This window comes from Asterias rubens, chromosome 8, assembly GCF_902459465.1.
Source record: "Asterias rubens chromosome 8, eAstRub1.3, whole genome shotgun sequence".
NCBI classification, from domain to species: domain Eukaryota; kingdom Metazoa; phylum Echinodermata; class Asteroidea; order Forcipulatida; family Asteriidae; genus Asterias; species Asterias rubens.
Window position 1 is genome coordinate 3,615,379 of NC_047069.1, and position 26,116 is coordinate 3,641,494.

At 38.0% G+C, this 26,116-nt stretch overlaps 1 protein-coding gene across 4 annotated transcripts; it reads left to right on the forward strand.

Moving 5' to 3' along the window:
* The first annotated feature begins 1,193 nt into the window (after nt 1–1,193).
* LOC117293679 (AN1-type zinc finger protein 2B-like) lies at nt 1,194–24,902 on the forward strand. Of its 4 annotated transcripts, none has more exons than XM_033776083.1 (4): nt 1,194–1,290; nt 14,031–14,115; nt 21,368–21,532; nt 24,392–24,902. In XM_033776083.1, exons 1-4 carry the CDS (start codon nt 1,271–1,273, stop codon nt 24,449–24,451), a joined length of 330 nt encoding a protein of 109 aa, XP_033631974.1. In that variant the 5' UTR covers nt 1,194–1,270; the 3' UTR covers nt 24,452–24,902. The 4 variants fall into 4 exon arrangements, with proteins under 4 accessions (XP_033631974.1, XP_033631971.1, XP_033631973.1 ...); XM_033776080.1 differs by lacking the exon at nt 1,194–1,290 and adding an exon at nt 11,362–11,449; XM_033776082.1 differs by lacking the exon at nt 1,194–1,290 and adding an exon at nt 13,208–13,267.
* Nucleotides 24,903–26,116: the final 1,214 nt, after the last annotated feature.

Sequence of the window (26,116 nt, forward strand, 5' to 3'; positions counted from 1 at the left end):
GCCACTCCGACTTGCCATACTTGCATGGGAGTTGTAACATGCCATATTGCTTGATCTGAGTTCCATTATAGGCCCTGAGACATGACGAGGAGGGAGATAATTGTCCCTTGCATGGAAATCCGTTGGAATCGAGTGTCGTAGGGTACATTCGGCGATACATGCGAATGGGAATGGTATTCGTTTGAGCACCAGTATCAATCTTAGCGCGTAAGTTGATGATATAACGTTCTGTGTTCTGTTTGAGTTGTACGTATGTGTATGCTTCATCTCTATCTGTGGAACTAGGAGAGATGTCTGAGATAACAATATCAAGGGTTAGTTGGTCGAACTGATTATCTGTGTCTCCACTCGGGAAAGCTGTATCAGAGTTGTGACCGGGATCCGTACTGTGAGCGAGACAACCAGAATTTGTACCACGCTGGCGGCCTCTGCCACGCGTTAGCTGACTTTTGTTCTGTCGTGGATCCTGTGATTTACACACTTTACTCCAGTGATTTTGCTTGCCACAGCAATTACATGTGGTACCAATTGCAGGGCATGACTCTCGTGATTTGAAGGAATGGGCAATCCACAATTCCGACATGTACGTTGACATTCAGATTGCTGACGAAAAATCTGTATAGCACTTGGCAAATCCGGGTCATCCCAAGACATACGGGGTGTGATTGAGTCATTCATGTTGTACACAGAGTTTAGCACTGAATAAATATGGCGACGAAGTAAACACTGCAGTTTTGTGCACCGCAGATGTACATGCACTAACGATTATCAGCAATACAGTACAGAACGAAGCAACTACGTTTTTATTTGTCACTCACCGATACCTTGTCATGTCCACGAATTGTTGGTATTAATCACAGAGTATAACTTCCAGATACACGTTTATTCATCAGAGTAACTCATGACTAGCTTACAAGGGTTGTGGAAATAGCGCCCTCTAGTGTTGCTATATTACAATGTATGGACTTGAAAAGTAAGGATAGGCGTGCAGCCATTCTGCACTCCTCGAGAGGTTTCCAGCCCAGAGTTGAGATGATTGCAGAGACACTATCGGTCTTAGTGTATCTGTTTGAAATGCATCTTGCAGCTCTGCGTTGGACTGCCTCAAGTTGGATTATGTTTTTTGTGTAAAATGGTTCCCAGATACTAGCACAACACTCCAGGCGTGGGAGTACTAAGGTCTTGTACGCTGCTTCCTTTACTCGTGGGGAACAGCTGTGGAGATTTCTACGTATGATGCCTTTGGTTTCCCTCTGTAACTACCTTGCCGATGTGCTGTGCCCAAGTCAGGTTACTGTTTATATGTACCCCTAAATAGGTATGGGATATAACGTTGTCCAAGTCATGACCGTTGAGAGAGTAGCTTGTTGCGAGTGGTGTCTTTTTATGCGTTATGTGCATACAGTAGCATTTGGAGACATTGAATTCCATTTGCCATTTAGATGCCCAGTTCTGTAATCTGTGTATGTCTTTCTGTAGCTCTGTACTTTCAGTTAGTGAAGTCATTTCTCGGTAGACGACACAGTCATCTGCGAGCATTCTAACCCGGGAAGTTAAAGACTTAGGAAGATCATTTAAGTATAAGATGAATAAGAGAGGACCCATGACGGTGCCTTGTGGTACTCCGGATGTAACACAAGTGGGGGCTGATGACTCTCCATCTATAACAACTCGTTGTATGCGGGTGGTGAGGAAGCATTCAATCCATTTCAGTAGGGAACCTTGGATACCCATTTGCTGAAGTTTTCTTAGGAGTCGCTGGTGGGGTACTTTGTTGAAAGCTTTTGAGAAGTCCATTATTATGAAATCCATCTGGCTTTTGGAGTCTAGGCATCTTGTGATATCATCTATAACATTAACAAGTTGGGTTTCACATGATCTTTCCTTACGAAAACCATGTTGTTCATCTGATAGGATATGATGATCTTCAAGATGCGACATTATATGAGAGTGAATAATATGCTCAAGAGTTTTACAACAGATAGATGTTAGTGATACGGGTCGGTAATTTGCTGGGTTTGAACGGTCGCCCTTTTTTAATACAGGTGTGACGTTTGCTCCTCTCCAGTCTGTAGGGAGTGTTCCATCATCCAAGGATTTCTGGTAAAGCTTTTGGAGAATTGGTGCTATACTGTTCGAGTATTCCTTCAGTACTCTTGCTGGAATACCATCCGAGCCAGAGGCTTTCTGACTGTTAGGATTTTTGAGTAATTTTTTAAACGCCTTCTACATTAATTTGAATTTTCTCAACAGGAGGGGCTGTAGATAAATCGTGGTTTGGGATGTTGCTGAGATCCTCCTTGGTGAAGACAGAGTTGAATTGCTGATTCAGCACTATGGCTTTCTGTCTAGGTTCTGTAACTCAGTTGGGGTAGAGAGAGTATTGGTTCCCATGGCTGTCTATCTAATTGATTTGATGAAGGGTTTTGGGTTATTAGAAGTGAGGTTTTCTACAATGTTATGGATGTAATTACGCCGGGCTTTCCTAATTGATCTATCTGATGATCTTCTGAGAGCCTTAAAATGGATCCAGTCAGAGACTGAGCCAGTTGTTTTAGCTTTATCTTTGTACATGTACAAGTACAAATGGTAAGGGTTTGTTTAACAGATTTACACTAAACTTAAACAGTTTGAAGATAATGATAGTTGAAAGCTTCCCTTACAATGCTGCATACTCCCCACCAGGGAGAGGGAGCTGAGATGGTTTAAGGAGTGAATTAAGGCCCAGTGACCAGGGGTAATACTGTGAAGTGCTTTGGGACGCCCTCCAGGTGTGAAAAGCGCTATATAAAAACGGGTTATTAGGTGTTCGGGGAACAGCCCGAACAACTCATTGATTTTGTTCGGGTTTTTTTTTTTTTTTTTTTTTTTGGTTTTTCTTATTCTTCTCGCTGTCGATTGTCCGCAAGAAAAAGCATAGACGCGAAGCTTGCATTAAGTTGAAATTTTGCACACAGGTAGACAATAACCAGTAGATGATGCAAAAGTTGTTACGTCACGATGACGTCATCAGTTGACGAGGTACACTAATTCAAAGTTTATTATTTCAAAAAAACATAACTTTTGATTTGCATGACGGATTTTTACAATCAATACATGTACATCATCGGAAAGGGCATTAAAAACTCCGTAAACGCCTCACAGACATGACCCCATTTTGATTTTGTCTTCCGGCTCAAAAGAGAGGTTGAAAATTTCAAAATTCACGTCTAAAGAACAACGTAAATCCCCACGTATGTGCATAAACATTACACTTGGGCGGGAGAGTCACGCTCCAGTGATCATCCATAGAGCGCGAAAAAGCTTCATGTAGAATAGTCTTAGTTCAAGGTGTTTAACCTCTTGATCTTGTCTTCTGGTTCAAATCGAATTTATTGTACATTGATAACACCGGTTCCCGTCCGATCACTGAAGTTATGCTAAATCGGGTTTGGTCAGTACTTGGATGGGAGACCAATTGGCGACCAAATTTTGTATTATTATTTTATTTATTTATTTTTTTCTTCTATAAATAACTTCGTTTTTAGTCTATTTTCAAGACGTTTTCAACTAACATTTCTTTTTCCGGTTAGTTAGTCTCTTCTTCAGTCATCATTATGCATAAGGCTCCAACCACAAAAGTTATTTTGACAATCTATACATCATATGAAAAGGCTTTAAGTGCGTAGTCTGTTTTCAAGGCGTTTTCAACAAACATTTCCCTTCCGGTTAGTTAGTCTCTTCTCCAGTCGTCATCATGTATAAGTTCCTATGCCCTCAACCACAAAAGCTATTTTGACAATCTACATCATATGAAAGGGCTTTACGTATGTAGTCTGTTTTCAAGGCATTTTCAACAAACATTTCCCTTCCGGTTAGTTAGTCTCTTCTCCAGTCATCATTATTCATCTGTTCACATTTCCTCGACCACAAAAGCTATTTTGACAATCTATACATCATATGAAAGGGCCTCACGTACTTCACAAAAATGGGTATGTTGGTGACCTTCTCTTGACCTTTTGACCTTTTTAAACCGGAAGTGCCTGTAAAATGCTTTGAAAGGGCATTATTTAAAGGCTTTTAGGTTGAAACGTACACTTTTTGATGCTTTACCATAAAATTATTACACATCGAGAAAACTGTTTGGTTTTGATTTCTTTGCAATTTGACGAGCTATCAACAACACTTTTTTCATTGATTCAAACACTGACCCAACAATAGCCGAACACCTAGTGTTTGTTTCTACAAACACTATATCTAGTTATTATTATTTATTAATGTTACTTGCTGAGGTGTTGTAGTCTTTGAGAAATTAGTGAAAAAACTGCTCTTGACTGGGACTGAGTTGGTTTGGGACCGAGTTGACCAGTACCGGTCGTGGACCGGGTTCGTTTCAGGCGACGAGCGTGGTTGACGAAAATAGACCGCCTGGGATTTGGAATGATTTACGGGTGAAGTCACCTTGTTTGCGCCGAGGACCTTTTGCCTAAACTAATTCCATTATTTTGCTTACTTTCAGAGATTAGACCATGACAAACAAAAACTCTTTGTCAGGAATACAAAAGCTGATATTTTATTTTGCTGACGTTTCTCTGGTGGTTGAGTGGCTCAATGTTATAGGCAAAACATTTTGCTTTATAAAAATGCAGAAATTGAGCAGCTGGATTCACACATGGATATACATGATGAATGGTATTTGCTGTGTTTAGCTGTTTTTTGTGTTTTAAAAGCTATGTAGTTTGGTCTGGTCCTGGGCCAATGGCTTTTAAAGGAAAGAAACGCAGCGCTTACGTAATCAAGGATTTGTGCATATGCTAAACATATTTAACAGCTTAGCAGGGAATGTGTTCTTTAGCGACACAATTCGCAACAAAAAATTTGCTACAGTTGACTAATTGTGCTCAACTCCTGCGAAACTTTCACTGCGAAAACAGTGACTTTTTGAAATTTGATTTGCATTTGCAGGATAACCGTACTACTTGTGCAAAAGTAGGCCGAGGCGACTAGTGTGCTTTAGTGTTAAAGTCGCGACTATGAATTATTATTAGAGTCGCGACTACTGTTTTTCTCTACTCCGTTAAAATCGTGCCCACACGTTGACTACAAAAATAGTCCCGACAACTTGTTTGGTGAAACAGTTGTGTTGCTTACTTCTAATCGCAACATAATTAATGTGTCGCTTGCGGCACAAATCTTGAGAATCCATAATTTATCTGGACAATTGGGTTTGAGGTGCGACTAGTCGAGTAGTAAATTTTACTAGTCACCCAGGCCTATCATGATGGGAACTTCCATAATGAAGTATCCTGTGCGAATGGTCCCAATGTCATGCTCTGCTCTGGAAGCAAAGATTCAGTGCCCTACAGAAGCAGTGAATTCTGTGTTACGTCAAGTGAAATAGACTGCTTAGCAGGGATTTCTTTTGTTTGTGTGCTTCCAAGCTTGCACATTATATTAAATGGTGATCATAAGCGCAGAATTTGGTGGTTAAGAGTTCAGTGAAATCCACTCGTACTAGATCAAACATCAAACCACTGAGCAAATACAAGGATTTTATTGTTTAAAGTAGTTTGTCACATGACAATGGACTCTAAAAATATTGTCATGAACTCAAGAAACCAACAAATCAAACAATCCTGAGTCAAATATATAAGTTGTTACATTTATTCAACTTTTTAATTGAACTTTTGGAGATAAACATTTCAACTGAAAGGAGATGTTAATAGTAGACCACTCATCTTATAAACCGCCCTCTATTGACAAGTTACAATGTATAATGCAACTCATGTACAAAGCATTACTTGGCCTTAACATGAACCAAAGAGTTCTTTAACAAGTCAAGTAGTCATTGCCTCTTTCCTTTGAGTCTCAATCTAATGAACCCATAACAGTTATCAGAACCATGAAATTTTGCCCTGTAAGTAGGTTTGGTAAAGCCTACACTACAAACATGTAAAATAAAAAAATAAAATTGTTAGTACATGAGGGGAAATCTTGTGAGACTGGTCCAATTTGACTCTGCTTCACTGCATAAGCAAAGAATTGACACTTCAGAAGCGCGGATATTATGCGCTTACATAAAGCATATTTCACAGCTTAGCAGGGATATTTTTGCTTGTGCGCGGGGAAACGCATCATATGTAATTGTTGCTTCGAACTTGCACAGATATTTCAGCAGTTGCACAGTAAGCAGAGAATGGTGGTTGTATATGGGCAGAGTTTGGTTGAAGCAGAGTCATAAAACTGGGCCATGTTCTATAGGGGGGCCTGTGTGAGGAGAAGTTTGACATTTTGTGCCAGTTTTAGTCTCTGCGACGTACACATACAAATACATAGTCAGTGAGAGATTTTTAAACACAGTGTTAGGCAGTTTTTGATTGTGAAGCTGATGCATGAAGGTCCCGAGCTGTAAAAGATGATTGCTGTGAGCCCGGTAATCAGCATGGTTGATAATTCTAAGTGCTCTTTTTTGAAGGGTTTAATTCTATTAATTTTACCTATTCATATTTACCCCACGTCAAGATGCCATAACTAAGGCGCCTTATCAAAACCTCCAAGTCTATTCCGCGTGCATTCTGCGAATTTTTGTAACAAAAGAACCCGTAGCAACCGGGCAGGTCCACGGCCACGACGGCTCATTTACATGTCAATAACCATGAATATTCCGGTGGAACCACGGAGGAACGCAGGTGGTTAACAATGGTTTTACCTCTGCTTATTGAAAAGCAAAGTGAGGGTGGATGTGTAAAAAGCCATTTCCTCCAATCTTGGTTGGGCCTACATGCCCAAAACATGTGAATTCTAGAAATTGTTTTCTTTATTCCAGGCTTCGACTGACAAAAGTTTCAGGCTACGTGCAAGCTCCATTCCAAGTTGGCGTCAGAGTAGCAGTGACAGGGGACAATTTAACAGTTATATTATTATCTTATGCAGCGATCATGATGACCATAAAAATACCTACATACATGTATAGTCATTATACGGGAAAACGGAACGAGAATGTGTTTATTTACAGGACATGGTTACGGGACAAGACAAGACAAGACAGGAATGAGTTTATTTACAGGAAACAACGGAGTTTGAACAAGTTATATGGACACTGCAGGGCCGGGATGCGATAAGTTTGGGAATTTGTTTTTTAATAAGGGAAGATGGGAACGGGTAATGTTTATTGTCGGGAATGTCTTGGAACATGGCAATGATGATGGACGTGTATGATGCAATTAGTAGCATAACTGAAAATTGCCTTTAATTATACCAATTATAATTTTTAGCAATAATATGGTTTGTCCAATGTCTGAGGGGGAGAAAGCCACAGGCTCAAAGACACGTGGTTTCTATTGGCTGTTGAATTTCCATATAGCGCGTAACAAATGATTTCATTGGTCGATTTTGCCCTACTGCCCTAGTATTCAACATCACGGAAGAAAACATTAGTCGTCGGCGGTGATTTCTTATCAGTTTAGCGCCGTTTTTCTTGCGGGAAAATTGATTAAAATGTGAATGGTTTCAAATAAAAAATCAATATTTTTGTGTCAGGCATAAATGTGGCGAAATCGTTCCCTGATTTATGAAGTGCGCGATTATCAAATGCGCTGGAGGGTCGGCACGCACACCCAACCTTTATGGTGTAATTGTCTCGTCGGTGCGGCCTGTCCACTACAAAAAAGCTTTAAATTTGTTGATAACACCAATATTTTTTTAGTTTGCCTATTCCAAGAGAGAGATTCATCTATATTTAATCCTAAAAACTTTATACAATTGGTGTTCACAATGCAAGTGTTATAATAATAATAATAATTTGGGGGGCTATCATCATACTTACTCGATGCTAAGAGCTGAATTGCGAAGGGCGCGGCTACAACGTGTTCGAGAAGCAGGCATGCAAGGGCGCCTCTGGCTGCCAGCCACATCAACCCATTATGACAACGGAGCACAGCCAAGATCGAAAGTGTTTGATTTTTCCCGAGGGAGGAAAATTGGAAGGTCTGGAAAACCCTCGTGGCACACAGCAGAGAACCAACGCACAACTCAACTCACATATGGCCCCGGCCGGGAATCGAACCGGGGTCACCTTGGTGAGAGACGAGCGCTTTTACGCACACGCCAACCATGCCACTGATGTTATCAATAAAGACATTCCGATTTTGGAATGTGTATTTTTGTATTTACCATTCGAAAAAGTACATCAGGGTTTGGATGTGTATAAAATAAGTTGCTGTCATCAGCAAAAGAATAAATGAAATCATATCTGAGGATTTATTAAAATCATTAATCTAAATAGAGAATAACAGAGGTCCAAGTATGGAGCCCTGTGGAACTCCACATGAAATTTCCTGAAGGGATGATGAAGTTTCATTAATTGATACAAATTGATTGATACATCGATTAGTAAGGTAATTCCTGAACTACTCCAAGGCGACCCCGCTAATACCATAATAGTTAAAGGGATGCTGCATTAAATTAAAATAAAACAGTTAATTTTGCTGTCATTTATTTCTGATAAATGTATTGAACATCAATAAAATGTGTTTTGTTTTTTCCCCGACATATCTCACTTGCGTAATTAGCGAATAAGTCATGCCCCCCCCTCTTTTGTGGATTGTTACCGCCCCCCTACCATCGACGTCACGTCGGGAATTCAAACATATCATCGGCAAAAAGAGTCTGGTCCCTAACTACACGCGCCTAGGTACCAGGCCACACAGTGCACACGTCTCTATATGAACGCAGCCAGGGGGCCCGACGGCTCGGGTTCCCGACATGATGTCACGTTTATGCAAATGAAGGCTCCCTTTTAGGGGCGGGGTGGGTTACCCTAATCTCTTGAAAACCATTTTTAAAATACTTGCGCATTCGAAAGTTTTGAGAGGTCCAGGAATATGCCTAGATTGTATTTGAATGTAAATCCATATTACTGGTAATATTATCTAGTAACTGAATAATGGCATGAGTTGTGAAGTGTTTTTTCCGAAATCCAAATTGGGAATCGGATAAAATGTTATAATCATCCAGGAAGTGTGTCATACGTGTGTGAAAAAAATGTGTCATACGTGTGTGAACAATACGTTCAAGAATTTTAGAGAACGTTGTGAGAATAGATATTGATTGGTCTGTAAATATTAACATTCCTAGAATTACCATTCTTAAACTAGAACAGTGAAGCTGCCATTGCGAGCTGCTGATCACCAGATAGAACCAATGACTGACAGAAAAACCAATCATTTGATCAACTGATGGTCAAAGGGGTGGGGACATTGACAAGTATGAAGTTATGACATTTAAGGTTTTCATTGCTCATTCAACTGGAACCAGTGATCTTTGAGTTTTATCTTTTCATATTATAAACATCTAAGCAGCAATCATTATTTGATTAAAACTTTGCACTCTTCAGTGAATGCACTCTTTGAAATCTATTGTTTCATATGCATCTTTATGTAAAAAGTAATATTTGATTTAGATTTCAAGTGAGTCAACATGGAAATAATGAGTTATGCCTATTCAATTTGCTCATTCAACTGAAACCAGTGATTAATTCTTTAAGTTCTCTCTTCATATTAATCTACATGTAATAAGCGACATTTGACTAAAAGTTTCAAGTCATGACCAGGAGTTATGACCATTTAAGGTTTTCATTGTTTCAGCTCATTTAACTGGAACCAGTGTTTTCTTATGAATCTATGTAAAAAGCAATAGTTTGAAGTCAGTTCATTGATGAAATAAGGAGTAATGTCTATTTAATGTTTCATTGTTTTAGATCATTCAACTGAAACCAGTGATTAAGTCTTCGAGTTTTATCTTTTCATATGAATCTACTTGTTAGAAGCAATGTTTGACTTAAGTTTCAAGTCAATACATCAGTGCAATAAGGAGTTATGACCATTTAATGTGTTTCATTGTCTTAGCTCATTCAACTGAAACCTGTGAATAGTTATTTTAGTTTTATCTTTTCGTATAAATCATTGTTTTAGCTCATTCAACTGAAACCTGTGATTAATTCTTGTTGTGTCTTTTCATATGAATCTACATGTACGAAGCAATGTTTGACTTTTCAAGTCAGTACATCATTGCAAGGAGTTATGACCATTTAAAGTCACCTGGAAATAGATTTTTTTCCTCCAAACATTAGAGTTCATGTTTCTGAACAATAAAATAATTATTTGAGTAATTGTTTTGAACGATTTATATGTTTAAAAAAAAAATGTGTGGGGGGTACCCCTTTTGTGACGTCAAGCTAGGCAGACTTTGCCTCAATCGAACATCGAACACATGTATGTGCAAGTCGTGAGTTTATACGTTTCGAAAAAAGTTGTTTTCTTGCATTGTTTCCGGCAATGTCGACCAGGTGTATTGCTGCTGGATGCAGCAAAACAACTAAAGATGGGGTCAGTTTGCAAAGTGGTCCGGTCCGATGTCTTTTCCAGCGCTGTGCAGCAAACACTTCGAGCCGTCGTTCTTCGAGAATCCGGAATACACTACACATTTTGACATGAAGAGAAAAGTTCTTTTCTAAAACATGACGCCATCCCAACAATTTTTCCAGCTCATGGGGAAGTCGAAGAAAGTACCTGAAAGACGTAACGAACCTAAAAGAGCATTTGTCTAACGCGAAAAAATCAGGTATTGTCTCAACTTTGAGGGCATGTTTTTAGCTTGCGCCAAGCGTCACTATCTTTTGTTGGCACTTCATGAGATTCATTGCGCCTCGATTGTCATCACAAACAGCGCCCTCTTGGGTCGCGCGTTTTTCAAATTTGTAAATAACATGGAAACTAATTTGTTTTAAACCTTAGTTAATTGTTTATATTCCACTCATCAAAACACATATTTTAGTGCTAAAACGTTTACTTCCAATACCACTTCCAGGTGACTTTAATGTTTTTCATTGTTTTAGCTCATTCAACTAAAACCTGTGATTAATTCTTTGGGTTTTATATTTCATATGAATCTACATGTAAGAAGCAATGTTTGATTTAAGTTTCAAGTCAGTACATCATTGCAATCAGGAGTTATGATCATTTATGTTTTTCATTGTTTCAGCTCATTCAACTGGAACCAGTGAAAGATAGTTTGATTTTTGTTTTAACAAATTATTTAAAAACTTTAAAATTTTATAGCTTTTCCTCTTTTGGTCAACTTTGCCAAAATCAGCTTGATTCATGTACTCCTAAAATATGTGATCACATTTACTCCCATGCCAGACAGCCAAATTGGTCACTTGGAGCTGTTATGCAATTTCTTTTGTAAGATGGCTTGAGGTTTTTAACAAAAGTTCCCCCATGGAAATTTCCACTCAGATTTTCACTTGTTTCATATATTTCCACTATGCTCGTTCCTTACATGTATCTATTTGGCTAGTTATATTTTACTATTATAACTAATCTTGTGCATGCAGTGCCAACTGCTCCTGCTTTTGCTGGACCATGCTCTGGGGTGTTGTAGCGCCAAAAAAAACATCACTTATTCCCACGTAATGCTCTAGCTGGTTTTGCTAATTGCTTTATATTTCATTAATATTGTCTGGTCATATTTTTCTATAGAGAGTTACAAGTAAACTGCCTCCCCTGGGCGACCATAATGATAGTGCCAACATTTATTAAAATCATTTAAATTACTGTGAAATGCTATAAACTTTCCGTGTGCATCAATTTAAGTTGTTTGTGTTGTAAGACAACTACATGTATATTTATTTAGTGGCATTTCATAACTGGCGGTGGCCCCAATTTTCGGAGTGTGGGGTGCCGTTACACAGTCAATTAGTCCAAATAAAGATTTAATTGTGAAAACAATGATGTGCCGCTGTCTCCTGTTAGGAAGGCTCTCCAGTTGAGTGATTTTAACCGTTCCTCATAAGGCATGTCACCTCGCCGTTGCTTCAAACACATTCTGCTTGCCCTACGTTGTACCCTTTCTAACTTTGCTGATAAAGTGGCAGTGTATGGGTACCAGGCTGGTAATCCATACTGTAAGATAGGCAGAAATAGCGATATGTAAAGGCATCGAAGGGCATGTGAAGATGACCCCCCAGCAATTTGCCAAATGAAACCAAGAGTTTTGTTGGCTTTAGATAAAATAGTATTGACATGATCGTTCAACTTGTTGTTAACAGTTATCCCAAGGTATTTATAAGATGCTACAACACCAAGGGCACTACCTTAGAGTGTGTAATGAGGAAGATGCATCACTTTCGATTTGTCCTTGTCGATCTTCATACTACATGTATTTGCTATGCTCCATTGACATAGAAATGTTAGACTGCAGAGATTGTTCATCAGCTGAAGTTTTGATTGAACGATATATGATGGTGTCATCAGCAAAAAGAAGAGCGGTTGCAGATATGTTTTTTTATATGTCACTTTATGAAAAGGTTGAAGCGAAGCGGACCGAGAACACTTCCTTGATGCCTTTCTGCGTTCAATGCTTTCAACGTCAAGCCTCAAATTTTTGAGCCGGTTTGGTCCCAGGACCGGCTGCACAGAGTCATTTATAATTGGGAGTCGGTCTTTTAAAATTGGAACCGACAAAAGCAGGTACTCGGTTCCACAGAAGAGTGGACCCGCGGGTCCAGTTCTCAAATTGGAACCGGGTAGAACCGGGTAACCAAAGGAACCGCCCAAGCTTACAAGAGAGGTTGGGCTACTTTTCATCTTTGGAACAGTAGTGTCGCGCATAGCAGCAGTCTAGCAAGAGAGTCATCTTGCTATCGCGGCAGCCATTTAACAACAAGTCTACAACCACACAACAAACTTGTTTAATCTACATGTACATTGCCATTTGAAATAACATAAACCCAATATATAACCCAATTGTTATAGGGAATGTTAGTTGTTTCAGTGGATGAAATATTCTTTGCCCAAAAAAAATATTTTCTCTGCTGACAAAAAACAACCATAATGTTCTTTACAGCTTGTGTACCAAGTGGTGATTCATGGGTTCTCAGATCTTCTTCTAAAAAATTAGTGTGATACATCATCATACCAAACGAAAAAATCCAAAATATTACTTTGCTGACGCTTTCGGTTTGGGAGTTATCAGTTATCAAAGTTTCGGCCTAAAAGCCTTCGTGAAAGAAATAGTACATTCCCGGTAAACACAAAAATGTGTGCCAAGGTCATCCCAACAAAAGTAATATGATCCCATTAAATTGTCTGCGTTTTATGATTATATAGATTCGTAGCAACACATAAAAAGCAAACACCAAATGGGATTTGAGTGGCGCTAACAAATATTACAGACCAAAGGTCACAATACAAGCCTGCATGTCATTGCATTGCTGTGGCAACCGAAAGTGAGAAATATATCCCCCAATTTCAAAATGTTGGCAAACCATGAAGGGGATTGGGTCTCCAAAACAAATTTGGTCCAGATATAGAATGGACTTGCTTTTACAAATGATGTTAGTTTAATGTTGGTTGGTAATTGTTGCCAAGGTCAAAGGTTACAAAGAATATCGGTGGTTTTTTTTCTTTTTCTGTCAAGAACCAACTTCAGAGCCTTTTACAAGATTTTATCTAAAGAACAAGGGCTCTATCTTTTCAGTTTGAGACAGCCACTTATAATACTTACGCACATATGGTTGTCCCAAATTAATTATAGAGCCCTTCTTCATTTGATAGGTCTCCAAAACGAATTTTTGTCAAGATATAGACTGGACTTGTTTTTACAAATGGTGTTAGTTTAATGTTGGTTGGTAACTGTTGCCAAGGTCAAAGGTTACAAAGAATATGGGTGTTTTTTATATTTTCTGTCAAGAGCCAAATTAATTATAGAGCCCTTCCTTATTTGATAAAATGTTGACAGGGCTTCGAAGTTGGTTCTTGAAAGAAAATGTATTACAAAAACCAATATTTTCTGTGGAGAGCCAACTTCGAAGTCCTGTCATCATTTTATCAAATGAACAAGGGTTCTTAACTTCTATAATTAATTTGGGACAATCACATGCGCCTAGATATTATAAGTGGTTTTCCCCAACATACTTAATACTCATAGTTTATCACTTGGCAATGGATGTTAAATGTTCATGTACTTATTTATGTCACTTTATCTGATAGAGAAAGAAGAGAACGGTTGGCAAGTAGACAACAGCAGAAGACCTTGAGAGATAATCAGCATGGTCAGTCTACACAATCTGCATTGGTATGTATGAATTGACGTTGTTGATGTTGGTAGTAATACAGTTTACATTTTTATAATGCGGTATTTTCTAATAAAACCCTTAATAACATTGGTACTAGCATCATGGACATTATTATGCAATCCTTCCAAAATGCCATTCAGAAAATTACTAGGCCTTACCGCGGGGTTGAATCCCTTAACCCTGCCCCTGAGCAGGGTTAATTATTTCTTGGGAAAATGTTGTTTCCCGTGAAGTTCCCGGGAGTATTTTTGTAGTGTGAACAGAATGACCAAATGTTTCCGGGAATTTCTCGGGAAATAACTATAGTGTGAACAGACAAAAATTGAAATGAATGCAGACACAAACCTCTGAGTAAAACACGGACACAAAAGTCCATTCAATTACAGTTCTCAAAAGAAGAAAAAAAAGCTCTCGCAAATGAAGAGCTCCCTTTCGCATTTTCTATTAGCAACTTGCTCCCACCAACAGTGACCGCTCTTCTTGGTAGACCAGATTGACCTTTCACCAATACTTCCGGCAAGTGCCATGAAACCCGTTAATAGTACGACAAATTCCATCCGATTGTTATACTGAATGTCTTTTAAACACTGCCACAGCAATCTTCTTCTCCTGACAAGCTGTCGGCGACGTCTTCCCCGAACTGCAAGACTTCTTCTCTGCCGTAAACACACAAACATTTGTATAACAACATGCAAATACACGACTGGCAGCCATTTTGGGTGGCATGGAAGTACATTTGCAGCCGGTCACCGTAAAAAACAGCATGCGCGTGGCATTGTGGGAACGGACTTCCGCCCACAAACATTGGTAACTTCCGCATGGGCTGACCACATTTCCCGGGGTTTGAGTGTAAGTGTGAAACGACCGTGCATATTCCTGGGAATTAGTACTCCCGGGAGTTACCAAATTGGGATAGTGAGAACGGTTGCTGGGGTGGTATTTATCTTCTTTGTGTAGATAATCGGACGCCAAAGCACCCATCGGTAGAAGTGATCACAATACAGTGGTATTGTGATCACTTCTACCGATGGGCGAAGTTGACAGCTGTTCCTTATAGTGCTGTTGGATGTTAGTCATTATTTATCGTAGATAGACTGGTCTCTTGTAGTGGTATTTACATCTTGCACCAACCCAGTGAGGCGGCAAACCAAATCCGTGTCAAGTCTGTTAAAGTCACCTAGAAGTACAATCCCAGCTCCAGGGTATTTAGCTTGAAACAAATCCAATGATGCAGATCTGTATCGACGTTCAGCTTTGCTAAGGGTTCGGCTAGCGTAACAAATAACTCTCTCCTTACCATCGTGTACCTGTGACAAGACAGCTCCTATACCTCTATCACTTGCGTCTGTGTCTAGAATGAAACTCTTATTGACATCTGGGTTAACCTAAATTGGAGATGTGGTGAGTACCGTTTTCAAATTTTGGAATGCCGTTACGCACTCTTCAGTCCAAATGAACTTGGCAGCCTTCTTTGTAAGTCTATGCAGAGGGGTGGCAATATGGGCGAACCCAGTCACGAACATACGGTAGTACGAACAGAGTCCAACAAAGCTTCTGATGTCAGTCACGCAATTTGGGGTAGGCCACTCATGTATTCTCGGAATCTTCTCTGGATCTGCTGAAATACCATCAGGAGGCACCACATGCCCAAGATACAGAACCTCTCGGTGCGTCAAAGAACACTTCTTTGGCTTCAGTTTCAACCCAGAGTTCGGAAATGCATTAAATACTGTTGACAGCCAAACAATATGTTCATCAAATGTTTGAGATAATAAAATCACATCATCCAGGTAAGACTGCAGTCCTCCACTTCCATTAATCTTTCAAAAGTACTTGGCGCATTACACAACCCAAAGGGAAGAACATTAAATTCATACAGACCAGCACTCGTAGTGAACACTGTCTTGTCACGGTCATTTGGATGAGCTGATCAGTCTGCCAATACTCAGACACAAATCCAGTGTTGAACACCAAAATGAAGGGGCCAATGCATCTATGCTTTCATCTATGCAGGGATGTGGATAGGTATCTTTTTGGGTGACTTGGTTCAGTTCACGATAGTCAATACAGAATCTTAACGTACCATCTTTTTTTCTGGACCACTACAACAGGTGATGCCCAGGGACTGTGTGAAGGGCGAAAAACATCTAGCTTGAGAATGTTTTATAGGTCGAGCATCACCCATGTCAATTTGATAATACACTTATTTAGTTCTCCCTATTGTCCCATCTTCACCCGTAAAAGCACCTTGATGTTAATGGAGTAGATGTTGTAGTAAGTCACTTTGTGCAGTCGTCAACCCCTCTGAACTCCTGTCCAATAACTTTGTGAGGGATGGCCCCAACTCAGCAGGCTGGCAAGACGAGTCATCCGCTATGTCGGATGTCACTTGGGTCACATGCCACATTGGTTCCCCTGTATAAAAACAAGATTTGACGGTGTCAGGTTAATAACACGCAGGGGTATGATTAGGCTTTTGGGACTAACCAAAGTTCTGCCAATAATACACCAGCAGACTTTTTGTAGTACTGTGGATTACATGTAGCTTTAAGCATGGCTACTTTTGGCAAGGCCCCTCTTACTCTTATTTTTCCACTTAGTACAATTTCAGACTTCGATGGTATGGTCACAGTTTCTGCAACACACACACGACTACACTTTGGATTATCAATTTCTCAGGTAACGGGGCGGAACAATTATCATTTAAAAGCTTACCCTGTGCAAAATTGAGAACTTCATGATGTTGCTCTAATAAATCAGATTCCAGAATACCTGCTTGTGTCATTCATTGTACAGGCTAGATATGTCAACAGAATACCTGCTTGTGTCACTCATTGTACAGGCTAGAGTATGTCATTTTTGTGTTAGATTTGTGGTTGACTCCGGGTCGTCACATACGATAAGTCATAAATGTTCAATCAAGTTCACATGTAACAGTGATAGGCAGTGTGGACATTTGCAACACAAGTAGAGCTGAACTGTCATATTCAGTCTGTGTGCAAGTTGTAAAATGGATCAAGATTCATTTCAAATCTCCACATTTATGCAGTTTAGGGGTAATATTTGATTCAACAATTTCATTGTTTAAGCTTATTTCTAATGTTTGTAAGTCTGTCAGGTACCAATTATTTGGAAATATCTCTCTCGTTCTGCCTCCAAAACCCTGTGCATGCTCTTAGGTCCCAATCTTGTTTGATGTTTGTAATTCTCGTATACCTTACAGCGTCGACAGAGACTTCAAAATAATGCAGCATGCATAGTTTCATTAGCTCAGACAACACATTACTCCAATTATAAATTCCCGTCCCTTTTTATTATCGTATTACTGTTAAGTTGGTCTTTCTTGTTTTGCATTCATTACAAGGTTTCGTCCTAAAATATAATTCTTAAGCCTTGGATCTTTAGATTTGTCCTTGCTTGTTGTTTCTCTCACTCACAATACCCGGGGGATCCATCATTCTTTAATGCCGGTCCTCTTTTTTTGAAGAAAATTCCTCATAATATTCGCAACATATCTTCTGTGAGTAGTTTAAAGGAAACTCTCAAAACATGGTTGTTCACTCAAGCTTATTACCCATATAAGTGTTGATCTGTTTCTTTTTCTGTAAGGTTCTGTAGTAGCTTTCTATATACTTATTTCCATCCATAAATAATTAATTCCTACCATTAATTTGTCTGTTTTTTTGCCCCATGAGCATCTTTTGTGATGGATATTGGCGCAATATTGCGTCTTTGCAAGGGTAGAATTTGAAACTTTGCATGGTGGAAATACGATATGGAAAGGTTGCGGCAGCACCATGAAATGACTATCTCTATGTGGGTTGGGGTGGTTCTGAAAAGAACCAGTGGTTTCAGCTTTCTCTAGAAGATGATCAGAGCATACTGATCGAAACGTTGAGTTGAAACCAACAGTTCTTTTCAGAACCACCCCAACTCATTTAGAAATTAGTCATTACATGTTATTACTGCAAACCTTTCCTTATTTGCAAGGGGATACACTTTAGTCAGAGTAGCTAAACTAGCACACATAGCTGCACACTTGGAAAGTGGTTTAATAACATAAACTCAGATTGACTCTTAAACCTGCATACATAGACTGTGCACTATGATTCCAGAAAGTAGTGCCACAGTGATGGTCAATACACTACAGCTGCAAAGTTGCATATTCAGCCAAAAAATCTGTTTGACATCCTTTTTGCTAGTGATATATTTTACCAAATACAAAAACTGTTGTAATAAACCACAAGGGCGATTCCATGGTCAGTCGCATTACACTTTTCTGTGTCATTTCTTGATCTTGGTGCTAGTATTTCTATGCGAGATATTATTTCCACTAAGTTTATAGACTATTTTGTACTTGACACCTAAGGCAAAAGTGATGATATTAAAAATGCTGTGGGCTTTGCAATTAGTTGCATTACACAAAATGGACATGGTAAAAAATACACTTGTCTCAATTCAAAAGTTTCCTCAAACTTAAAAAGCTTGCAAAAGTTTTACTAAATTAAACACACAACTCTTATACATGAGTATCCAACAGGATACTTAAAAACAGTCAGCAACTTGAACTTTTGGGTTTACGTGGCAAAACCATGGTCAGTCGCATTACAGTTTTTGCGGTCACTTTAAAGCCATTGGACCCTTTCGGTTAAAAGTTCAAAAAATAAAAGTTCACAGATTTACAAATAACTTACAAGGGTTTACAGAAGGCAATGGTGAAAGACTTCTCTTGAAATATTATTCCATGAAATGCTTTACTTTTTGAGAAAACAGCAAAACAATACAAATTCTCGTTAACGAGAATTACGGATTTATTTTAAACACGTGTCATGACACGGCGAAACGCGCGGAAACAAGGGTGGGTTTTTCCGTTGTTTTCTCCCGACTCCGTCGACCGATTGAGCCTAAATTTTCACAGGTTTGTTATTTGATATAGAAGTTGTGGTACACAAAGTGTGGGCCTTGGACAACACTGTTCACAGAAAGGGTCCAATGGCTTTAACCAAGCCCAATGGAGCCCAAACAGTTCTAATTTGGCAAAATTTTGTTCATTCCTTATCAACAAATTAAATAAATTAATTTCACTTGTTTTTACTAAAATAATCAAGCTTTTTATCTTAAAAGTCATAGAAACAAGGCTACAATGTGTATTTTTAGAGAAGCAAGTTTGCATTTTTCCTAGTATTATTATTTCCCATTTTACTAACTATTTTTTGTTAGAGTTGTGCATTTAACATAAAATGTTAAATATCTTGCTAAGTATGTAATGGAAAAAAAAATGAAATCACAGATTTAAAGTGACTTACACACATAAGTAAACATTTTGTCCCTGAAAATTAAAAGTTTGGGTTATTGTTTAAAAGTGGTCTGTGAATTTAAAATGGCCTTGGTTGGTTATTACAGGTTCCTCAATGCAACAAACAATGTGTTTTGTGATGTAAAAAGTGTATTACAACACCAAAAACCTTCTTATTTTATTGCATAATATATTAACATCAAAGCCATTGGTCACTTTCAGTAAACAGTATTGTCCAAAGGCCCACACTTCGTGTATCAAAACTTATATATAAAATAACAAACCTGTGAAAATTTAGGCTCAATCGGTCATCGGAGTCAGGAGAAAATAATGGGAAAACCCACTCTTGTTTCCGCACATTTCACCGTGTCATCGACATGTGTTTAAAATAAATCCGTAATTCTCGCTATCGAGAATTTATATTGTTTTAATGTTTTCTAAAAAAGTAAAGCATTTCATGGAACAATATTTCAAGAGAAGTCTTTCATCATTACCTTCTGTAAATCCTGTAAGTGATTTGTAAATCTGTGAACTTTAAAACAAATTCTGTACCAAAAGTGTCAAATGGTTTTTAGTTCATACATGTATAGAGACAAATTTTTGTTGAAGAAATCTGTGTATGACAACTGTGGGCAGACAGAGAAAATCACTGTTGGTTTTAAAATTCATGCACAAATGGACAAAAGAGCAGAGTGAGTAATGGTGTTCCTGCAAACATACACAGAGCAATCTGTGAACTTTTTTTTTTTTTTTCTGTACCGAAAAGGGAAAAATGGCTTTAAGACTCTGTAAAAATGATGAAACACATGTACAACACATATTATAGTTTTCAGCATGTGGTTTGGTAAAATGCGTTGTGGGAAGGGCATGAGTGGCATCTGCAGAGCCCAGATCTCTTAATTCATGTAATATTGTCCTCTATTTTAACTCATAACCAAAATATCCAACTTTGCTGAACTCTAAGCGTCCTCCTCTTGAAAACAGATTTGGTCAGTTGCATTACATTGCATGGTCAGTCGCATTACCGGTTAGTCGCATTACACTTTTTAATGACTCATTATTAAATATACCAACTAGAGTGTTGATTTCTTTACTCATTTCAGACTTGGTAATAAGGGTACATGTAGAAGCATATTTTGAAATGCCATCAAGATATTCAGTGGATTGTTCTTGCAATTGAAATAACTTCATCTCTCGGTCAGTCACATTACACCCTGTTTAAGCTCCCACAAGTACACTCACACATTGCCTAAATGAGAAACACAAATTAAAATTTATTCGGGATTTTAAAAAGTTGTACCTGCTGCTAATCACAATTATAAAAATTTTGCTGGAAGAATCTTTGTGGGGGAAAATATTTGAAGAAACCACCTGAATGTGCTCACTTTTAAGGGTCTGTTCAAACATGAGCTGAATTTGTACAAAATGGCACAGAATGTATTTTCCTTTCATACTTTAGCTATAACTTTCAAGTGGAAAGAAAGTTGTGACACAAAATTTATTTGTTTGTGTCATGTCCATGTTTGCTTGGAATTGTCCACAACATTTATTACCTATAAACTGAATGTTTTATCATGGGAAAATTAGAACATATTTCGGCCACAGCTTGCGATCTCATGTCAATCTGACAAATGGTGTCTTTACAGTACAACTAAATGAAAGCCGTTACACACAGTTCATAATAGCTTTAAAACACAATTGTTGTAGCACATTCATCTGTCTTTGTAATACATGTACCAAGGAGCGCCATTAATGAGAATTAAGTGAGGTAACAAGCTGTACAAGTAACTAAGTTACAGTTGACCACACTAAACAATTAGTCCACAGTAAATTTAATTCCATCATTTTAATTTACATGCTTGGCTTACAGATAACATTATGGCAGCTAACAGAATTGATATTTGAGGCCTACATGTATGTAATAGTTTTAAAATGTCTTTATTTGAATCCAACAGTCTGAGGATGAAGCTATGGCTCGTGCTATTCAAATGTCATTGGCTGACCATCAACAGTCAAAACAAGCCTCTAATGAGCAATCACATCAAGAAGAAGAAGATATGGCATTAGCCAAAGCACTTCAGGAAAGCCAATTAGAAGAACGACAAAGACAGAATCAAGTGGTAAGTCATAACATACTGTTGTCAGTTTCACTTTAAATATTTGTACATCATATCACTTTGAAAATATAAGCAGTTTGCTGCCAAGAAGTTTTAAGAAGCGTAATTACTTGTACCTGTAACTTAAGTTGAAAGCAATCGGGATTCCTACCCCAAATAATCCAAGTTTAAAATGTGTGGGTTTTTTATCCCTTTTTACTCCATGATAAAATCACTGCTTTACCACGACTTGAAAAGCCACTACATGTCGATATTTAAAAAATAATTCCATTGCCCATTTGTGGTAGAATTTGACCTTTTTGAGTAATTGTTTTCCAAAATACTGTTGCCCCAATGAAACTATGACTTGAGACAACAAAGGTTCTGACAATTAGTTCCAGGATTCAATGTCGCCATGTGTGCATGCACTGTGATTTGCAAAACCTTAGTTGTGAGTTATGTATGCTCAGATTCTCTTCCATTGAGCTGAATATAATGACTTGCTATGGTGGTAGCATGGCAGACTGTCCATTCTTGTATGCTACATTTGTACAACAGGACAAAGGTCTCAAATCAGGGGTTAATACAATATCCCCTGAAAAGTTATTTTACTAGACATGTTTTCCAGAACTGTCCCTCTTTGTATACAGGTTTGCATGCTACATCTGGGTTATAATACAGCTGTCCTATCCACTAAAAGTTGAGAAACATCGGGCATTGAAAAATTAATGTCCTCATTTATAAGTCTGTCCAAAAACAAATTTGCAATAGACTGTGCAAACCTTGCGCGTATCAGAACGAGACCAAGTCACAGCGACCAAGGTCAAGGCCAAGGCCACAGTGTTCAAGGCCGAGACCAAGGCCAGCTAAATTATTTGATATTATACACACACATACAAGTAGAAAAAGCAAACGTTTACGCAAAGGTGATAGTTTGAAACGGTTTTATTAACGGTTTGTACAATTAAATTGACAAACTGTGAGCAAATTAATAGGCCCCTATGATGACTTTCAATTCAAACCCAATAATTTTGCATTGGTTACACATTTTTTATAAGCATTAATTCTCTGGTGAAATTGCGGTGTCCATGCCAATTGCCAATCAAAGGCGGTAAAATTGGTTGCAAAAAGACCGATTGCGCTACCAATATTTACATGTGATCACGTGACCTACAGTGGGTATAGAAAAACACAGCTTCACAGTAAAGACATGGGAAAACTCGTACCGATGGACTATAATTGGCTGTATTTTCAATTAATTACACTTTATAACTATAAACAGAGCCCTTTTTATAAAGTTGAATATTGTGACAATGATTTAAATCACATTTGCTGTTTGATGTTCCCAGTACTACAAAAGAGGTTATTTTGAGAGTATGGTTAGACTACGTAAATTACTGAGGGTTGAGTGAGCTCACATGCCATGGGTTTTGCGTTGTGCACGGCGTGGGCGGGGCTGCAATAGTGAGATCGCGAAGTTGTCCTACTCATAGCTGACCGCTACCCCTTCTAATAGAACATTTTGAGGGTGAACATCAAGGGATTTGCAGTTTCTTGATAAAAATTTTATTGAAAATATTGGTAGCAAAACCACACTTTCCGTGCACAAACACACGACATTGTGTGAAAATTATCTTGGAATTTCCTATTGGTGGACTGTGTTTTACCAATTACTGGCATTGTTCAGCCGCCGGTAAGGTCTCTCATGTTACAAACTCCGGAATATTTTTTCAGTGATTTCAAGAATTTGGTTCTTTTTTGAGCCAAAAATCGCAACAGTAATCATGTCTTTTTAACATACGTTTATATGCAGCACGCACTATAGGTCGCGTGACGCACGGAGCGCAATCGGTCTATTGGTGTCTTTGGAAAGGAAATTGCAAAAGCTTTCCAAATCTGCCATTAACTTTTTTGTAGGAACATATTACGTTTAACCTTTTGACCTCTAATTTTACCTTATGGATCACGTGATCTGGAGATGAACTTTAGTGAAAATTTACCCCCATTATATTTGCTCAGCAATATCAATTAATTTTGGGCTTGCTTTCAAGCTCCACTCAAACTTGCCCCTATACTAATTTAACATACATGTTCATACCACCTATGTATATCATGCTTTTGCTTGCAAGCAATTTTCTGTAGAACAAAATCAACAAATTTGTCGATCATCGTTTTTAAACTATTTCTGTGACGTCACTCTATTGTTGAAAGTGTAGATTATTTTGACAAATCTACACTTCGTTGCGAATCTACAGTTGAGTGTGGATTCATTACAAACTTTAATAGTAGTTCAACTCAGAAAAATACTGTCTTTCCAAACTGAAACATAACATGAAATGCAGCACTAACATAGCTGAATATAATGTTATCTTTCAATTTACAAAATTATTTTCCAGTTGAGAAAAATGACAATTTATTGTTAGCTGAACAAACTGACTTTGTACACATGTACTTGATATTGTTGCAAGCACTAAAATATACCTAAATATTTTGGTAAAATAGTTTTAAAATGTGCCAATCGTCGTTTGACAACGTATACGAAAATAGTCTAACTAGAGTTCTTACAATAGGGATGATCCAATTCATTGAAACTGTTACACAATCAATGGGGGAAATAGTTTAAGTCAGAGAATTAAGTGTAGATTCGCGACTACAATGTAATGGCTCATACATGCTATTCACGAATCTACACTTGCTCGTCCATCCTCCCTAACAGAACAAGAATTTATGGTGGTCTACAAATCAAGTATTGTATTGTGCAAAAACTCCACACAAGACCTTTTTGTAGCTGGTGTTCATGTTTTTAAAACCTCATTATCTAGGCCAGTTTGACTTGTTTTTCTAGCAATTATTTAATTGAAATGTTTTTTGTTTGATTTCCAGGCAGGACGTTCGCCAGGACGCTCTCAGAGTACCGATGTATCCAAGTGTAATATTTCTTAATCAGTTTAGTTATAAATGTCTGTTTTACCTGGTTAGTTACATTCTGCTAAAATATAATACCAAGTTAACAGGTTAGCTTGCAGATCAGTAATGTATAAGAGGTGGAATTTTGTTTTCTTTCTTTTTTCTTAATGGGTCTTTGTCCCTTTTTCCAAAGAAACAAACGAACAAACACAATGTCCACAGATTAAACCTTCACAGTTTAAAGGTGACGATAGTACAAAGCTTCCTTTAAAGTATTACTTACTGAGGTGCTGTAGTTTCTGAGAAATAATGTTCGTGTTATCAGTTTTAGCATGAAAGCAGTTTCCCTAACTGGTTTATACGTTTTTGAAACAAAATTTTCGTCACCAAATTTTCGTCTCAATATATGAAAATTATTTCGAGACCTAAAGTTTAGAATTTGAGGTCTCAAAATCAAGCATCCGGAAGCACACAACTCTGTGTGACAAGGGTGTTTATTTTTTTCATAGTTATCTCGCAACACCGACGACCAATCGAGCTCAAAGTGAGAAGCCTGGTCTTTGACCAGTTTTCTCACTTGTTGTATCTCCAAATATGCATAAAATAACAAACCTGTAAAAATTTGAACTCAATTGGTCGTCGAAGGTGCGATAACCTCATAAAGAAAAAACACCTAAGTCGTGTGCTTTTAGATGCTTGATTTCGAGACCTTAAACTCGTCAAGGTCATGCTAATAACTATTTTTAGTGTCCACTACCATTAAATTTTATTTATTATTTTTTTCATCTAAAAACAAATCAAAATATTGTATGTACATTTGTTTTCAAAGAAAGCGTGACGAAACTAAATGTTTCAAGTTTGCTCAACTTTTATGAAACCAATATTGCAAATCCGAAAGCAACTAAGTGCTTGTTCAAACTCAGGGTGATACAGAAGTTCTTAGTTACAGAATTAATCTCAGCTCAATCTGAGCAGATTTCAAAAATGGTCATCTCAGATTTCACTAAGATTCAACGAGTAGCTTCACAACACCCATGTTTTCTAGTACAGAATTAATCTTAGCTCAATCTGAGCATATTTCAAATATGATCACCTCAGATCTCACCTAGAATCAACAAGTAGCTTCATAACACCCATGTTTCTTAGTACAGAATTAATCTCAGATAAATCTGAGCAGTTTGAAAAAATTTATCACCTAAGATCTTTTTTCAATCTGAGCAGATTCCAAAAATGGTCATCTCAGATCCGACTTGAATCAACGAGTAGCTTCAGAACACCCATGTTTCTTAGTACAGAATTAATCTCAGATCAATCTGAGCAGATTTCAAAAGTGGTCATCTCATATGTCACTTAGAATCAACTAGTAGCTTCAGAACACCCATGTGTTTCTTGGTACAGAATTAATCTCAGCTCAATCTGAGCAGATTTCAAAAATCATCACCTCAGGTCTTACTTAGAATCAACGAGTAGCTTCAAAACACCCATGTTTCTTAGTACAGAATTAATCTCAGATCAATCTGAGCAGTTTGAAAAAATGTATCACCTCAGATCTCACTTAGATTCAACGATTAGCTTCACAACACCCATGTTTCTTAGTACAGAATTAATCTCAGCTCAATCTGAGCAGATTTCAAAAATCGTCATCTCAGATCTCACCTAGAATCAACAAGTAGCTTCATAACACCCATGTTTCTTAATACA

Bases quoted from the DNA above. Each gene is read 5' to 3' on its own strand.
- LOC117293679 (XM_033776080.1), top strand. From the start codon at position 11,403: ATGCTCTGGGGTGTTGTAGCGCCAAAAAAAACATCACTTATTCCCAC. The intron at 11,450-14,030 runs GTAATGCTCTAG...TTTATCTGATAG, and splicing joins AAAACATCACTTATTCCCAC to AGAAAGAAGAGAACGGTTGG. The intron at 14,116-21,367 runs GTATGTATGAAT...TGAATCCAACAG, and splicing joins AGTCTACACAATCTGCATTG to TCTGAGGATGAAGCTATGGC.